The 16,376-nt window shown below is 43.3% G+C and overlaps 1 protein-coding gene across 6 annotated transcripts in view; it reads left to right on the top strand.

The window, feature by feature from the left end:
- The window catches only part of RASGRF2 (Ras protein specific guanine nucleotide releasing factor 2), a 114,908-nt gene that overhangs the window by 20,766 nt on the left and 77,766 nt on the right, over nucleotides 1-16,376 (top strand). For all 6 annotated transcript variants that reach the window (XM_039566478.1, XM_039566477.1, XM_039566476.1 and 3 more), the window contains exon 2: nucleotides 14,418-14,524. In XM_039566478.1, coding sequence (XP_039422412.1) covers nucleotides 14,418-14,524 — 107 coding nt within the window. The remainder of the gene's footprint in view (nucleotides 1-14,417; nucleotides 14,525-16,376) is intronic.

The following is a 16,376-nucleotide window of genomic DNA, read 5'->3' as shown; positions in this document are numbered from 1 at the left end:
ACTGCATTTTTTACATTATGCCCTGTATGCCTGCTAATGCAGAAAATGATATTCTTTATGGTTTCCTTTTTTTGTTATCAGCAGCAAAACTGGATGGCTTTTCCATCCTTACACACTGCTGTGTGTTTCTCTGCCTTTGAAGAGGGTAATATTCATGTGGGCTACAAAGCTCTGAAAAATGAGAGGATTTTGAGAAGAGAAATTGAATTTCTGACATAGTCTTCCCACAGTACATTCCAGTGAGTTAAGAACAAAAAACAACAGAAACTGTTTGTATTTAGATGCAGTTCTGAGTGATAAAGTGCTTCTTAGACATTTTGATGGAAACTGATGGCTTAAAGATGGGGTGTTTTTCTGTATTTAAGGGGGGAAAAAAGATCAGTTTTGGTTAAAATTAAAAGAAAAAAGAGGCAATGTACTTTGCTTGACAGGAAGAGGGATTTCAGTTAAAACCAAGACTTTTATGTGCAAATGGAAAAAAGAAATGTGAAGCAAATTGAATTTCGAGGTTTGCCGTGTGAATACTTCTTTGATCATTCATGCTTTGCTATTACATGACATTAAAATATGTGAATCTTTAATATAGTTTATCAAAACTCCAGTAGAAGGGCAGAAATCACAACTCCTGAAACTTGGTATTGGCAGCACTAAAAGAAAGTGCAGTAACATCCCCCAAAATAATTGTGTTTGTATCTGAACTGAACCTGCTTTTGCCACTCTGCTTCATTTGCTGTTCTAGATTTTTCAGCAATTTGTTACAAAAAGCACTGTGAAACAAACACTGTGCAAAGCAGAGCTTGACTTAAAAGTTTCCTTGATTGATTGGCAAGTTCAAGACTTAATGAACTGCAACTATCAAACTCAACTGTCAAACTGGCAAGAAATAGTAAATTTGGCCTTTTTCCTGCCACAAAGGAGAGATGAGGATGCTGTTGTGCACTTCTCAAGCCAGGGCTTCACAGGATTTATTGTGGAAGAGCAACAATGGGAAGGCTTTCCTGCTCAAAGATGATGTCCCTCGGGAGCCCAAAATCTCTGTATTTATTCAGGTTAGCTTGAGAAGGCTCTTGCTGCTGGGAATGTGTATTGACATAGAAAGCAAAATTTGCGGTTGCATAAGAAGGAGGAACATAAAATATTCTCTTTGTGGAAAATGAACAGAAAATCCCATTGTTCTGCATACAATTTACTCTCTTCTGAGAGAGTGAAAGTGATGCCTGTGCTTCTCTGCCCCCACTTCCTCAACCCTCCTGTAACTCTGTCCTCTCCAGAGTGGTGCTGCCCGCTTAGGATTGCTCTTGGTTGTCACTGTCACCTGTTCCTTGCGGGGAGGTGACCTCTGACCAGTGTGGGCATGCTTTGAGAGTCTCTTGTCCGCTGTGTGTGCACAGCAGGGTCAGGCTCTGCTCTGCCCAGGACAGCCTGACAGGAGAGTGGCCCGTGAGGAGCATGATCACCAAGCCTGGGGACACCCAGGCCCCTTGGACAAAGAGCTCTGCTTTGCTCTGGTCAGCTTGGTAGTGGATTTGCACTGGATGTGGCTGACACATTGCAGAAAGCGATTCAGAAAATCTGTGAAAGCAAATGGCATTAAATAATACCAATCAAACAGCATTATTTAAATGCATGTAATACAAAATGTGCCAGTGAGCTGCACTGTTGAGAGAGTCAAACAATGCTGCACTCACCTGGTCCTCAGTGACAGAGCACAGCATGACCTCAGAAGAACTGGGAATGATGAGTGCTGGGAGCTCAAATACTGTCACACAGGAGCTGTGGAACATCTGGAAACCTCTGTTATCAGAAAGGTGCTTCCAGAGATCAGGATTAATTAACAGTGCCAGAATATGCTTGTCTGATGGAAAGGAAGCTCATGCCTAACATCAATAGAGAGGTTCCTCAACTTTTCTATCATAAATCCTTCTGTAAATTGTGTGCAAAAAAAGAGCACCTCAACACCCAGAATTGCCATAGCTCTGGGGGGAAAGAGCTGATGGAAGTGTCTCCTCAGTTACTGGGTGTTTGAATGTAGCTCAGCAATGGAGCTGGGAAGGGGCTGGAGCCCCAGGAGCGGCTGAGGGAGCTGGGAAAGGGGCTCAGCCTGGAGCAAAGGAGGCTCCGGGGGGACCTTGTGGCTCTGCACAACTCCCTGACAGGAGGGGGCAGCCGGGGGGGTCGGGCTCTGCTCGCAGGGAACAGGGACAGGAGGAGAGGGAACGGCCTCAGGCTGGGCCAGGGCAGGCTCCGGGTGGATATTGGGGAAATTCCTTCACAGAAAGGGCTGTCCAGCCCTGGCACAGCTGCCCAGGGCAGGGGTGGAGTTCCCATCCCTGGAGGGGTTTCAGAGCTGTGTGGATGTGGCACTTGGGGACATGGGGCAGTGGTGGCCTTGGCCGTGCTGGGCAAGGGTTGGACTCTGAGGGCTTTTCCGACCTAAACAGTTCCATGATTCTGTGACTGTGATTCTGTAACTCTGTCTGGTCTATTTGGTTTAAGCCCCTTTGCCTCAACACTCGGGGGTTCAGTGAAGGTATTTGGATGGGTGGGAGGTTCTGCCACTGTGTGTGAACAGTGTTCCAGCAAAATGTGTGCAATGACTAAGAAAAGGATTATATTTTCTACCCGGAGTAAATTACTTCTTGTACAAACTTTGCTGTTTGATTAAGAGTGTTGGGATGACAAGTGTGGTTAAAACCAGAGCATTCACAACCATTTCATAGGGGAACAGAAATCCAGGCGTTTTCTAAAAGATGTGCAATGTTTCTATCCTGTTATCAGAGTATATGAGTAATTGTTGAATTGCTTAAAAAGGAAACTTCAACATGTCCTTTGCTACATCATGACACTAATTTGGGTGAATATTAGGTATGTTGTCTCTGTGTTTAAAGTACTTCACACTGAAAAAACTTCAAACTGAATAAACTCCAAAATCTCTTGGATTTGGAGGAATTAATCTATTGAGTAACTAATCTGTTGAGTGTAGCACAGTTAACATGATTTGGGATATATTAGTAAAAATGTGAAAAGAAAACATGTGCTGTAGTTCCAGTTGGGTAAATTGTTGAAACCTAAATGTATGCTTAAGTGGGTCTTTGATAGTAAATATTATAAAATGTGGATTCTGTCTCTAATGCTATTGGTTTTACAGCCTGAAGATAATTTTATTTGATATAAAGCCTGAACTCATTTCAGCAATCTCCAGCCAAATTTTGAAAATTTAATTTTCAGCTCACAATTAGTGTAGTGCAATTCAGTTCTTACCCTTTGTATAAAACGTTGGTGGCTGTGACCCTTGTCAGTGTGAGAATTTTTTTTATATTTGCAAGGTAGAGTTATTGGAGTATTTTCAGTCACTGTTACAGCATGTCCACCAGTTAAGGAAATTTCACAGAATCCTTGTAGAAACCCAGGGTTTGAAAGTGGACAGTCAGAAGTCCTGGGGCTTGGGGAAGGCTTGTCATATGATGGAATCATTGTAATTGTTGCTTGGCTAAGGTGAGGTGCATTGGTTTCTGTTCGTTTGGGGTTTTTTGTTTTTGGTTTTTGGTTTTGTTTTTTGGTTGGTTTTTCTGTTTGTTTGTTTTGGTTTTTTTTGTGTGTGTCTGTTAGTTTTTGTTATTTGTTTTTTTTTTAATTGCAAACTTGGAGAATTCAAAGGACAGTAGATTCAAGAATATGTGCAGGGATGTAATGGAAATTTCATCCAAATTTCTTGGTGGGTGAGACAGGACAGGACTCAGTCACTGGGTGTTTGATGTCCTGAGGTGAGGTCAATGCTTTATCCCCCTGTGCATCTGAGTGAACCCCATCTACCGGGGGTTTGGTACAGCAGTCCTGACCATGGCCTGGGGCTCTGGAATGTCCAAATGTGCTGAGAGAGGCAGTTACAGGTTCCCTTAATGGGAACTTTTCTACTCACCGTCCTTAAGGGCGGGGTTGGGAAATGTGATTTTAATGAAGAACCTGTTTCTCTGTGAGTTACGGGTAGAGCAGCTCTGTGTTCAGCTCCATGTTCCTGGAATGTCATTCCCTGCCCTCCTGAGCGTGGAGCAGGTGGGCAGAGCAGCCAGTGCTCCTTTGGTGGACTGTGAGTAAATGGAAGGTGGAGGTCAAGGCTTCTGGTGTTGCAATAACCTTCTCTTGTTATAAACCAGAGTCTGTCACTTTTCCTGCCAATTTTTTTACAAGGCTGTAATGAGGCTCCCACCCCTCTGGGCTACTTAACCACAGATTGTGGCTGTCAGAGAGGATGGTGCCAAGAAAAGGATGTTTTTCCATGCCATAAAATCATTCAGGTTTCATAAAAATGTTGTATTTGGCTCTTTGCAGTGGTCTTTGACTTTCCATCAGAGCCCTGCCAGTCTCTGGTGCTGGTGTGTGACTGTACCAGTCTTGTCCCTCATCTCACAGAAAACTGCAGTTGGTTGAAATTTCAAGTGTTTGGATTTTTTCCGAAAATGTTTATAGATAGAAATTATTATATATAACAGGGATGTAACAAGGTCTAAGATGTGCTGACTTCTTATTCTTGCCTCCCTATCGTGTATTGGCTCACTTCAGGGAGAGAAGCTCTGTTTATAGCAATCTTGAGTTGAACTCTTTTACAGCAGATCTATATTTGGGCATCTTTGCACATATCCTTGTGTCTAAAATGGGCACCATAATTCTTACCTTGTAGAGGAATTCGAAGATTAGTTACTGTCTGTAAAGTGCTTTGAAAATGTCAAATCCTGTGTTTGCATATTTTCAGAATATAATTAGAAGGCAGTCAATTAATCAGCTTCCTGTAAATTAATACTTCAAAATTACTTGCTCTATAGAAATTGTTTGTGTCAATGCTTTGAGGTAGATTTATCTTTTTCCCTTTTTATTTTTGGTACATATGAGATGGTGTTTGCTGAGGATCCCAGGCTTCACTCCCGCAGTGCACAGTGTTGGGATGCAATCGCCAAAAACCAGGCTCTTCATATGATTTCTTTATTTACCTGCCTGCTCATTCTTTAAAATGAAGCTGCATGTTTTCAGCAGCGAGGGTAATTTATTACCTAGAAGAATTTAACTTGGGCTCAGGAGGGTTTTTCATTACTTTCTAGGTTAGGATTGATGAAGGAGGGTCTGTGTCTCATCTTGATCCTGTATGTTTGATGCAGGAGCTCTCTAGAGAGATTTTTCTGGTCCACATTACATAAGTAATCAGAATAGAAGGTTATAAATGGTCCTTCTGGCCTTTAAAGTCTGATCTTTTAATTAAAATACAGGGATGTCTTCTGCAGGGCAAACCAAATGCTGAGGTTTATGTCAGAATTGGTGTGGAGGAGCTGTGAAGCACTGTTAGGTTTCAGACGAGAAGGCTGGAGAGCTCTGGCTGCTGTTTGGACAAGGAGGGGAAGGCTGTCAGTACATGGAGAAAGGCTAAGGTTGTGACAACTGTGAACAAATGAGACAGGGTAAAAAAAAAGAGCAAAACACAGAAAGTTTTCAGTCCTGAAAAATGTTTTAATGCTGCTGCTGATTCCACTACTCCCTTTGGTCTCTTTCTGTCTGTTTCCCCCATCTGTCCTTTCTGTGTCAGTTTGAACACCACATTTTTCTACTGATACAGCTGTGCTCCTACTGATACAGCTGTACTTCTACTAATTGTTGTACTTCTACTAATTTAGTTGTATCGTGCTTAGTTACGTGGTAGGGCTGTGGTCTTGGCTCACTTCAGCTGTGCCATGCTCGAGGAGGGACCAAACGTTGGACTGCCTTGACTGTTCATTCTGTCCAGTGTGGCCCAAATGGAGGCTTCTGAAATGGGGACAGGGACAAGGACTGAAGGGCTGTGCCCCCAGCCTGCCTGCTGGGTTAGGTCATCAGTAGGGAAAAATGGGATTTCTGTGCTCCTTCCCCATCATTTGCGCTGCAAACATTTCACTGCCATGGTCCCCACAGGTACCTGCCCACTTGTTGAGCTCTCCACATGAATGGCTGTGTCCTGAAAATGTCTCAAATTGCCACTAAAACCAGCACTTTCCAAGGAAGTAATTTTTCTTTTGCCAGCATAAGGAATACTGAAGACTGGGAGGGATCAGCGGCAACAAGTGGTAGCTAAAATTCAGGTGTTTTACTGTTAAGTGTGCACTGCAGCTCTGAGTGCTATGTCCTTTTTCCAGTGCTTGGGAAGATCAGAATCCTGGGAATGGGGCTGAGGGCGTGTCTGGTGAGCACAGGGGTAGCTGTGTACACCATCAGGTCCTTGGAGCAGTTCTGGCTGTCTCTGGGCTTGGGCAGGTTGGATTTGGCTGTGGTTTGTAGGAATTACTCTTCACTTTTCAGGAATTCAGTCTGTAGAAGTATCCTGAGGGCACAGCTACTGCATCAGTCACCTGGGGAAATGAGATGCAGAGATGTATCAGTGCTAGTCCCAGGAGCCCTGGTTCACGTGGGAGGAGAGGCTGAGGGTGTGCGGGGAGGCACACAGCAGTGCTGGCAGTGCTGTGAATGTTTACTAGTGACTGTGCTATCATTGCAAGGCAGCTCTCAGGTCCCTAGGAAGCAAGGGGCTTGTGGTTTCTGGCAGGAAATTCCCACTGGACTGTGTCAAATGCACTTTTAGATGAAGGTACCCATGTTTAGTTTATTATTAGTGAATAATTTAGCTGCACTTGTTGTAGCCATTCCTGTAGGTTTGACTTGTCAAAATTTCCTTTTATGTGGCAGAATTTTTCCCTGTTGATAAACTGCTGCCGAAGTACAAATGGTCTGCATTGAAAATAGAGCAGATGGGGCCATATTAGCCTCATTCTCTCATCCATGAAAACAAATGCTATAACCATTGTAATTTGGTGTAATTTCGATGCAAGTCAACAGAGTTGCAGGAGAATAGAGGTCCTCAGTGACCTTTGTGTGTTCCTTGACTTCTGTTTTGCATGCAAGTTGGGTACGGTATTTTTCAATTGACAGAGTAAGAGCTTATAACACAGGGTGCATTTATGTGTAATCTCCCTAATCTGAAAACTGTTGATTGCATAATTAAATACAATTATCTCAGTTGTTCTTGGCCAGGCAATATTTGCAGGGTGGCTCAGGAAGGCAGTTCACTGTCAGATGTCAGAATACATTTTATGGAGCAGGTTGGCACTCGATTAATTCAATATTGGTTGAACAAAGGAGACATCAAGCCATCTCACCCCCCACCCAGTACAAGGTAGTTTGTATTTGTCCAGTGTGAAGCTAAACCCGGAGCAGATACTACAGCCCATCTCTGAATGTCCTCAGTGTGGGAGATCCAAATCAGTATCTTCTAACATGCTCTTGGCAGATAAAAGCCCTATTCTCATTTACCCCTAGAATTTTTTTCTCTGTAGTTGTGTTCAATATCAGATTTCTACCTATCAGGGATGATGAAGTAACACTAAAATGATAAAAAAACCCCTTAATCCCTAGGTGTCACCAGAAGGAAACACAGAACCTGGAATACTTCAGTGTCTCTCTACCAGGTTTGCAAAGTACTTCTTTATTTTTTTAGAGAATCAAAATCAAACCCAAAATCTGCAAGAAAAACCCCAGAAAATTTGTAAGAGCCAGCACTTCATGAAGGTACCAGTGCCTCTTGTTTATAATCAGGTGCAAAGCAATCTGAAGGCTTTAGAGGACTCACATGCCAACAAGGGAAGTTTTAATTAGCTCCTGTACGACTATGAGAAAGGCTTAATTTGGGTGGACCAAAGATCCAACTGCTCTAATTACCTGTCCCACATGGTGGCCATGAGGACATGCTGGGGAAGGCATCTATTTAATACTTATTTTACTTTCCCCTTCCCTCTCCTCTAAAAGGACTTTCCAGTCATTTTCAGCTTCAGGACTGTTTGCATTCAAAATACGTGAATTCTGTGTGTTTGCTAGCCCAGAAATTCTGTACAGTGAGCTCTCTGCTCTCCCTGCACATCCCTGCCACTGCATTTACCACTTCCTTTGTCACAGAGCAACCCCAGACTATCACCAGTTCTGTGAAGAGCCGTTTTCTTCTGTTAGTTTTGAAGCTGTTTTCTCTGACCTTCGTTTAATAGATTTTTTTCCTTTTTAATTGGAAAAGAAATAGACCTGTGTAGCCCTATTCATCCACTTCATACACCTCCCAGTTCTGCAGACTCCTGTTGAATCCCCAGAGTTGTTCCTTCCGTAGAATTACAGAACAGTTTGGTTGAAAGGGACCTTTTAAAGGCTTCCTGGTCGAACCCTCCCTGCAAAGATCTGTGGCATCTTCGCCTTGATCAGGTGGGTCAGAGCCCTGTCCAGCCTGACCTTGAATGTCTCCAGGGATGAGGCATGCACCTCCTCCTGGGCAGCCTGTGCCTCACCATCCTCATGTAAAATACTCCTTCCTGATATCCAGTCTGAATTGGCTCCTTCGGTTTAAAACCATCACCCCTTGTCCTTTCTTTGTGCTGAAGAGTCCCAGACTGAGTTTTTGCTTATCCAGTTGGGACATACTCAAGCCTTTCCACACCACTTCTACCTTTTTCTGAACCTTTCCCAATTTATGTTGCCCTTTCTGTGTGAGAAGTCCAAAAGTACCCACAGTATTCAGGATGTTTCATAGTGTAACAGCCTTGTTCACTTTGTTCTGTTTCTTTCCCAGTCATTCCAGTGCTCTGATTTGCTTCTTCTGGCATTGCTGAGCATTGGGATGGTTTTTTCATGGAACTTTTCCTAGGATCTTGTCCCTGAGTGGTGGTACCAAGCACAAAGCCCATCTTTCCACATGTGAAGCTTGGAATGTTTTTCCTCATGTGTCACTTTGCATTTGTGCACAGTTAATTACGTCTGCCATCTTGCTGTCCCGTAACTCAGGCCTGTTGAAGTTCTTAATAATAGATTCTCATCATTACTATCCTAAATAATTTACAAACTTTGCCATCCGTTGTAATGTCTGTCGCAGTCCTCAACAGAGTTCCCTGAGGAAGTCCTTTGATGACTTTTTTCCATTGTAAGAACTGACAGATGGTCCAATATTACAGCTCTCTTTCCTAGCTTTTGATCAGATTTTTTGTTTCCTTTTTATTTTTTTTCATCTGTGGAGTGACGTTTTTCTTTTAAGTCCTAGATGCTTAAGCATTTCCCTAAATATCTCTCAGAATCATTTTGAAAACCTTTTTGTTGCAATCCAAACACTCGTTGACCCTTCTGAGAGCTCCCCTGGGTTTACGGGAGATGCCATCCTTGTACAAAAACCATCTGACTTTTCCTGAGTACATCGTATTAATTCTGATGTCCACTAATCCTGTTCTCATTATAGCTTCTACTAATTGGTGTGATACAAGCATGAAATGCGTTGGCTCAGTCGATCTCCCTGGAAACTTTAAAATGAATTCTCAGTCCTGTCATTATTCCATTCTCATGCTAATTTAACAACAGTGGGCTGCGGATTTCCTGCCAGTAGTGGTGGCACAGCAAGTCCCAAGATGGGGGAATCTTCCCTGGCAGAAGAGGAGCACTCCCTTCCCACCAGCATGCTGGTGACAGAACTATGGAATAACAGAACCGTTTGGGTGGGAAGGACCTTGAATCCCATCCAGTGCCAGCCCATGGGCCGGGACACCTTCCACTGTCCCAGGCTGCTCCCAGCCCCAATGTCCAGCCTGGCCTTGGACACTGCCAGGGGGGATCCAGGGGCAGCCCCAGCTGCTCTGGGCACCCTGTGCCAGGGCCTGCCCACCCTGCCAGGGAACAATTCCTTCCCAAGATCCCATCTAAACCTCCTCTCGTTGAAACCATTCCCCCCTATCCTGACACTTCACATTGTTGTGATTAGTCTCTGTGAGGGATTGCTGCCTTCTCCCCCAGACATTTCCCTCACCTCAATACCTTCATCCTTGTCCACTTGTTCCCTTCTAGAGATGCTGCCTTCCTCCCAACATTTTCCCTTCTTTTCCTTCCCTTTCCCTAGGATCTAAGAAATACAGAATACACATTTTGTTTTGGAGAAGCTGTGCAAAATACTATCAGTAAAACACATCTGAAAACTTCATGAATTAATGTGTCCTTGAATAGCATAAGCTGCTTTGATTTAGACTGCAGTTTGCTGCTTTTCCTTCTGGGATTACTGAGTTTTCATTTGCTGCAGTGATTGTTCTCTTTTGCTCAGTCATTTACTTGCATTTCAGGTTGCACACAGGCTCCCAGATTCTGAAACGAAAATGTCTTTAGAAGTCAAGAACAAGAAATATTTTTAGCTTGTCATGTTAGATTTTAATTAATCACCTCTGCTACCTTTTTCAGCATCAAAGGTTTGCTACATGCTCTTGCTAACATCAGGTAGTGAATATAAGCCTTAAATACACAACAAATGATTTAGCTTCCTCCTGCCTCACATTGAACACAGGCTTTTGTTAAGGCTCTTAGTGTTTTGGTAGCAGTTTTGGTACAGAGACAAATTTTTCACTGTTTTTCATCTCTGGTTTCCATTCTGATCAATATTGACCCCTGGAATTTTCTTTTTAACTTACTGTCATTGTCCTGGCTTGAATTGTTAAACCAAAACTGCAATAAATTGGTGAAAAATAGGAGATAGCACCTAGCAAGATCATGGCAAAACTAAGTTTTAAAATTATAATTTTACAGTATATTATTATAAATTAGTTTTATGTTAGTAAGGAAAGCTTAGGGAAGAGCAGATCATGGGCAGGTTATCCGCTGCCACCACACACACCATTTGCAAGCCCGCAGTACAACACAATTTGGTGTCACCCTGGTGTCCCTTGGAGCATAATTTACATGTTAACTCGCCCTGCTGATGGGAGGGTGGGATATCAAAAGCACTGTTGACACTTGCGTCATTATCCCAGTGTGAGCTTTGTCTCCTGGACAAAGCTGACCAAATTTACGAGGAGCTGAAGGCAGGAGCTCGCAGTGGAATTGCCAAGTGATGTTCCCTGGAGTAGCAGTTCCTCTGCCTGTGACAGGTACCAGCCCATCTGTGGGAGTCCTTGTTCCTCTGGGTCCCTCAGTCACGGGGCTGTTTGAGCCATCACCACTAATTGACCTCAGCGGTCCTAAAAGTAGTGTTTCTGTTACAGGGCATGTATCATTTGCGTTGATTTTTTTTGGTATGGGGTCTTTTGGGGTTGGTTTTTGGATTTTGGTTTCTGTGGGGTTGTTTTGTGTGTGTGGTTTTTGTTTGTTTGTTTGATTGATTTTTTTTTGTGATCAGAACAATGTTTTTTTTCCCCTCTGAAGGGGAAATGTTGGCAACTGTGGAGGTTTTGCTGCCTTGTTTTGAGCACTGCCATCCCTTGGGCAGTTTTATAAGGGCAGAGTTGTGTTGTGAGCTGCTGTGAGCTCTGGTGCAGGGCTTCTTCACCCAGAACCTGAGTCCGGCTTCAGTCTCGTCTCTGCAGCAGCTCCTTGTCTCCTTCTGATTCCTCTTTTCACTGCAGGGAGAAACTATGGTTAGCCCCAGGTACGAGTCAGAGCAGTGACACACAACAGTGCTCTTGATACACTTGAATTCTTTCCTTGGCTGTCAGTCATGCCTTCATACCTGGGCAAGGTACCTAAAGCCTTCCCTCCTCTTTTTTCTCAAGCTTTACCTTGAAGAACTCTGCCAAAGGTGTTTTTATTCAAATAAATCCTTGCCATTTCACTTGTGTGCACCAGAATACTGAAAAGACACCTTGAAATGAAATTACTGAATTTGTTTTATGTCAAAATACAGATTGTTCGTATTACCTCCTGTGAGTCCAGGGATTTTCAGAGTAAGGATAAACAACAAAATTGTCCGGCTGAACTTGAAACACAAATGCCTTCCTGCTATCCAACAGACATGATGATGAAGGTGATAAGGGTAGTTGATGTAAATATGTGCTACAGTGCTTAAATATTTACTGTTTTCCCTTCAGGAAGCTGATAGTGTGTATGCAGAAGGGTGGTTTTTACCTGTACTGTGCTGCAGTGATGTAGGAGCTGAACTGTTTAGCATTGAATGGCAGTGTTAAAATTATATTGTCTCTGTGTAATTATATATACAGGCCCACTCACATACAGCATTTACTGGAGAATGTAATAGTGCATCACAGATACCATCTTATTTTCTTCTAGTAAATTAGTTTTTTTAAGTAAGCAACATTTATTTTGAAAAGAGAATTCAAAGATTACTTCGAGATTCTTTTTAGAGGCATGTTATGATATTTTTCTTGCACTTTTCTTGCTTTAGAGTTGACTACTTCTGGATAAATGAAGTGAGAGTTGATACTGATGCTTGAGTGCAACATGCCTGTTTGAGGGGGTGACAGATGTAGGTGATTTCAAAACAAATGTCTTCTATAATTTAGCTTTATTTGCCATTGGGTCCAGACCTACTGTGGTTGCCTCCTAAGTTAGTTTAAATGTGTGCATTTTCTGGGTCTAACTGTGTGTTTCTAGCGTGCCTGTCACCATGGTAACTGCACACCTCTGAGTTTAAATTCTGCGACATGAGATCACTGGAAGTCTTGCTCTAAAGAGGTCTGAGTTGCTGCACTTCAAAAGTAGGGAGGACTGTGATATTGTCTCTCCCTTTAACTTGAATCCCCACACAATGGGATTAAATCCAGTGCTTGTCTGCACTTGTGTCTTTATTCTAATTTTATATGTGACAGCTTTATGAAACACAAATAACTTGTTACATAATATGCAGTGCTGAACAGTGTGATTTATCTTTAAATATGCTTTTTAAAATAGACTATTCCACTCTATAAACAGAGCACATTTGTGTGTAATCTTGCTACACTTTTCACTGTGCTGTAGGTTATTTTCAACTGCACTGTATTGTTCTAAAAGTTTTTATCTTTCACTGCTGTGGAGAATCCTATGGACCTGAGTAAATGTTTTTTTCTATTCACAGCATTCAGGTTTAAATGATATACTCTGTTGATGCCCCTCAGGTTATAAGATTGTTCTTCTACTCATATATTAATCTTCCTTTTTGGCTCTGGAGCTGTTTTATTTCTGAAACTTAACAGATCTGAGCCTGAACTTCCTTTAGTTAAAGCCTGTTAAATGTGAATGCTGCTTCTGATTTGGCCTCATTTCTGTTGTGTTTGTCTGCAATCCTGCAGTTCTGGTGGTCTTCTGCATGAGAAGTGTTTTGTATATGTGTAATGATGTTTAGCAAATTAATACAGTGCACAAGTGAATAATTTCTCCTTATGGAATTCCTTTTTTGTACTCATGTTACCCAAAAGGAGGTCAAATGTATGAGTGCTCAAGTTTGTCTGTTAGATCCCAGATGGGAATTTCTGTTCCCTGTGCACAGGTGTGGAGGTGAAGAGGGGTAGGGTAGTTCTGGGCAATGAAGAGACCGGAGTGATCCAGAGAAGTTCAGGTAGAATTACTCCTGGATGACCTCAGACCCAAACCCAGATGTTTTTATGTTTGGCCAGGCCCCTCACTGGTCCTGCTGCCTGTGAAACGTCTGGATTTCTAAAGGGTGCATTTAAGGCAACTGTGGAAATTAAAGGTGTGTGTTTAGGTAGAATATTTTCTGACCTGTTTTCATCTGAGGTGGAAGAATTCTGTTTGCTCCCTGGCTGTAAGTTAGTACACAAACTATTCAAAATATGGTTGTAAATAACCGTCCCTGTGAAATGGGAGCTAACGTAGATAACTGGTGGCTGTCCCCTCCCCACTAGATAATACTGAGAGTAGCAAATAATTCTGAGAGTAGCAAAAACTTCCCTGAAAGTTCTGTGGAACACACCTGGGCAATGCCCTTCATGCAAGAAATGCCAATGAGAATATGACAGTTTTTGTGTGAATAGCATTTTCTTGTGAAAAAAAAAGGTTGCTGCCATACAGTTATGGCTGAGGCTTCTTGAGAGAGGGGCAAAAATGTTTTGGGAGTGTGACGAATGAGAAGAGTCCCTGTTCTTTGGGGAAGGTGGGGAATAAGCTGGAGCCAGTGCTCAGTCTGCATTCTCTGGAGGAGGAGGTGGTGGTTCCAGGCTTGGTGCCCCATGCTGGCTTGTGAGGACAGTTTTAGGTGAAAAAATGCAAGAGAGAAGATCTACAGACACCCCACTGTATTTCTGTTATTGTACTTGGCTGTAGGAGCTCTTTAGGGAATTGTATTTTGTAGTCTTGTTTGTGGAAGTTTAAGAACAATAACTTAACAGTAAGTACATGAAAGCTATTACCTTGATTCACAGGGGAATATTTTCAGGGTAGTTTCAACTCCAATCCATGTTTCAAGACTAAAACTTAAAACACATCTTCCTTGGGCTGACAGCACTTTGGGCTGAGTATAGAAAGTCTTTTAGTGTTTTTTTTTTTCTGGGTGGGATGTTTTTTCTGTTTCGTATTATTTGTTTGGTTGGTTTTTTGTTTGTTTTTTAATTTTATATATCTTTTTCATTTAGGAGTTTCTGAACCTTATTTTTCTTTGTTCTGATTTGCAGCATTACTTTACTGTTCTCTTTGGCCATGAGGGGCAGAAGCCACTGGAGCTGCGTTGTGAGGATGAGGTTGATGGAGATGAGTGGGTAGAAGCTATTCACCAAGCGAGGTATGGAACTCGATTTGTGACCCTCTGATCTGTTTTGTTACAGATAAATGGATAATACATCAAAACCCACCTTCCAAACAGAAATGTTAACATGTATTAGTTGTGTGTTGTTTGCAATTCATGAGTATGTTATGGGAAAAAAAACACCTTTAACATTCAGTGCTTATTTCCCTGTCTTTTGTCTTTCTTAAGCAATTATGCTGCAGTTGAAATTACTTCAGGAAGAACATGATTTTTATTAGAAACAAGCTCTAGGATTAATCCTCTGTTAGAGACAAGTGTGTCATAAGAATGAGGAAATTAATGATATGACAGATGAATAAATTAGTTTTTCCTTAAAAACTCTTACAGAGAAGTAAACGTAGGAAAGAGGAGGTCAAACCATTAAGATGATAAAGTGTGACAAATAAAATTTTGACTTTGAAACTGAAGTTCTGAATCACCTGAACCCCAGTTTTGTGAAAAGAGATGTGGTAGGACCTTCAGCCACGCAGCAGTCTTTGCCTGAGGGGAGGTCTGTGTGGTGAGTGGTCACGGTTTAGGTGTAATCTAATGAAAATTGTCTCCCTGAAGGCTCATGGAATGGTGTGCGGAGGCAAAGCCGCTGCTGAAATGCACTTTCTGCAGCCTCCTCCCATCCACACTCACCTCAGCTAATCTGCAGTGCCATGGTAACGCACAAGGAGCCAGGCAGCTCCCAAATTGCTTAGGACATGAGCCATGTAAACACAAGTGATTCTGCTTTAGAACTAAAATTGAACACGAGCAGCTAGTAGTTTTTAATTTCAAGCTTGTGAAATGAGGCCCTGGGACTGCAGGTTTTGTGCTGCCTGGACATCCAGCCTTGGGATCTGCGTCCTCTTCTTGGTGCTGGTATGTCCTGAGCCGGGCCCTGTCCTCTCCCAGGAGAGCCCCTTCTGGGTGGGCAGTTGTGAAGCACTTTTTGCCTGGTACCCTCTGGGTGAACACATTATTCCATGCCTTGGGGGTCCCTGGGGCTCGGAGCTCAGCCTGTGCCCCATGTGTGACAGCCACAGCTCTGTGCTGCGGCGGGGCAGCAGAGCAGGGACGGCCTCCTTGTCAGTGGCCTGGGACAGCTTCTTCTGTGGAGTACGACCAACAGGGAGTGAAGGAAGGAGCCGGGCTTTTGCCTTGTGGTAATGGCATTCAGGGACAGCAGCATCCTGGGGTTCCCTCTTTGCAGCATGAGTTCAGTTTTGCCACAACCTTTCCCTGGCAGGAGGGGGCAGCCAGGGGGGTCGGGCTCTGCTGCCAGGGAACAGGGACAGGAGGAGAGGGAACGGCCTCAGGCTGGGCCAGGGCAGGCTCAGGGTGGACAGCAGCAGGAATTTCCCCATGGAAAGGGTGCTCAGGCCTTGGCAGGGGCTGCCCAGGGAGGTTTGGAGTGCCCATCCCTGGAGGTGTCCAAGGAAGGGCTGGAGGTGGCACTCAGTGCTCTGGGCTGGGGACAAGGTGGGCATCGGGCACAGCTGGGACTCGATGGGCTGGGAGGGATTTTCCAACCTCAAGGATTGTGGGATTCTGGTCCACTGTCTGGTGTAAAAGGCATGTAAGCAAGAAGAGGTTCGTAACACAAGTTAAAACACTTCTCCTGTTAGTTCATTCTGTAAATGTGTCACACATGAATTTTCAGGGTAGAAACTGACACAAAATCAAGCCAGTGATAGACAATACACAGCTGAAAATAGTGAGAACTTGCAAAGAAGTTGGTTGTGACATTCAGGGTCGGGGTGGTTGACTTTTACCTCCACCAGGAAGTTGTCACTGCGGCCTTTAGAGGACAGCTGGGTCTCTGAGGTAACTGAGACCAGGTTTTTTTATCTCCATCCCT

This window comes from Corvus cornix, chromosome Z (assembly GCF_000738735.6).
Source record: "Corvus cornix cornix isolate S_Up_H32 chromosome Z, ASM73873v5, whole genome shotgun sequence".
Classification (NCBI taxonomy): domain Eukaryota; kingdom Metazoa; phylum Chordata; class Aves; order Passeriformes; family Corvidae; genus Corvus; species Corvus cornix.
Note: the sequence above shows the minus strand (reverse complement) of the source record. Positions and strands in the feature narration are given on the sequence as shown.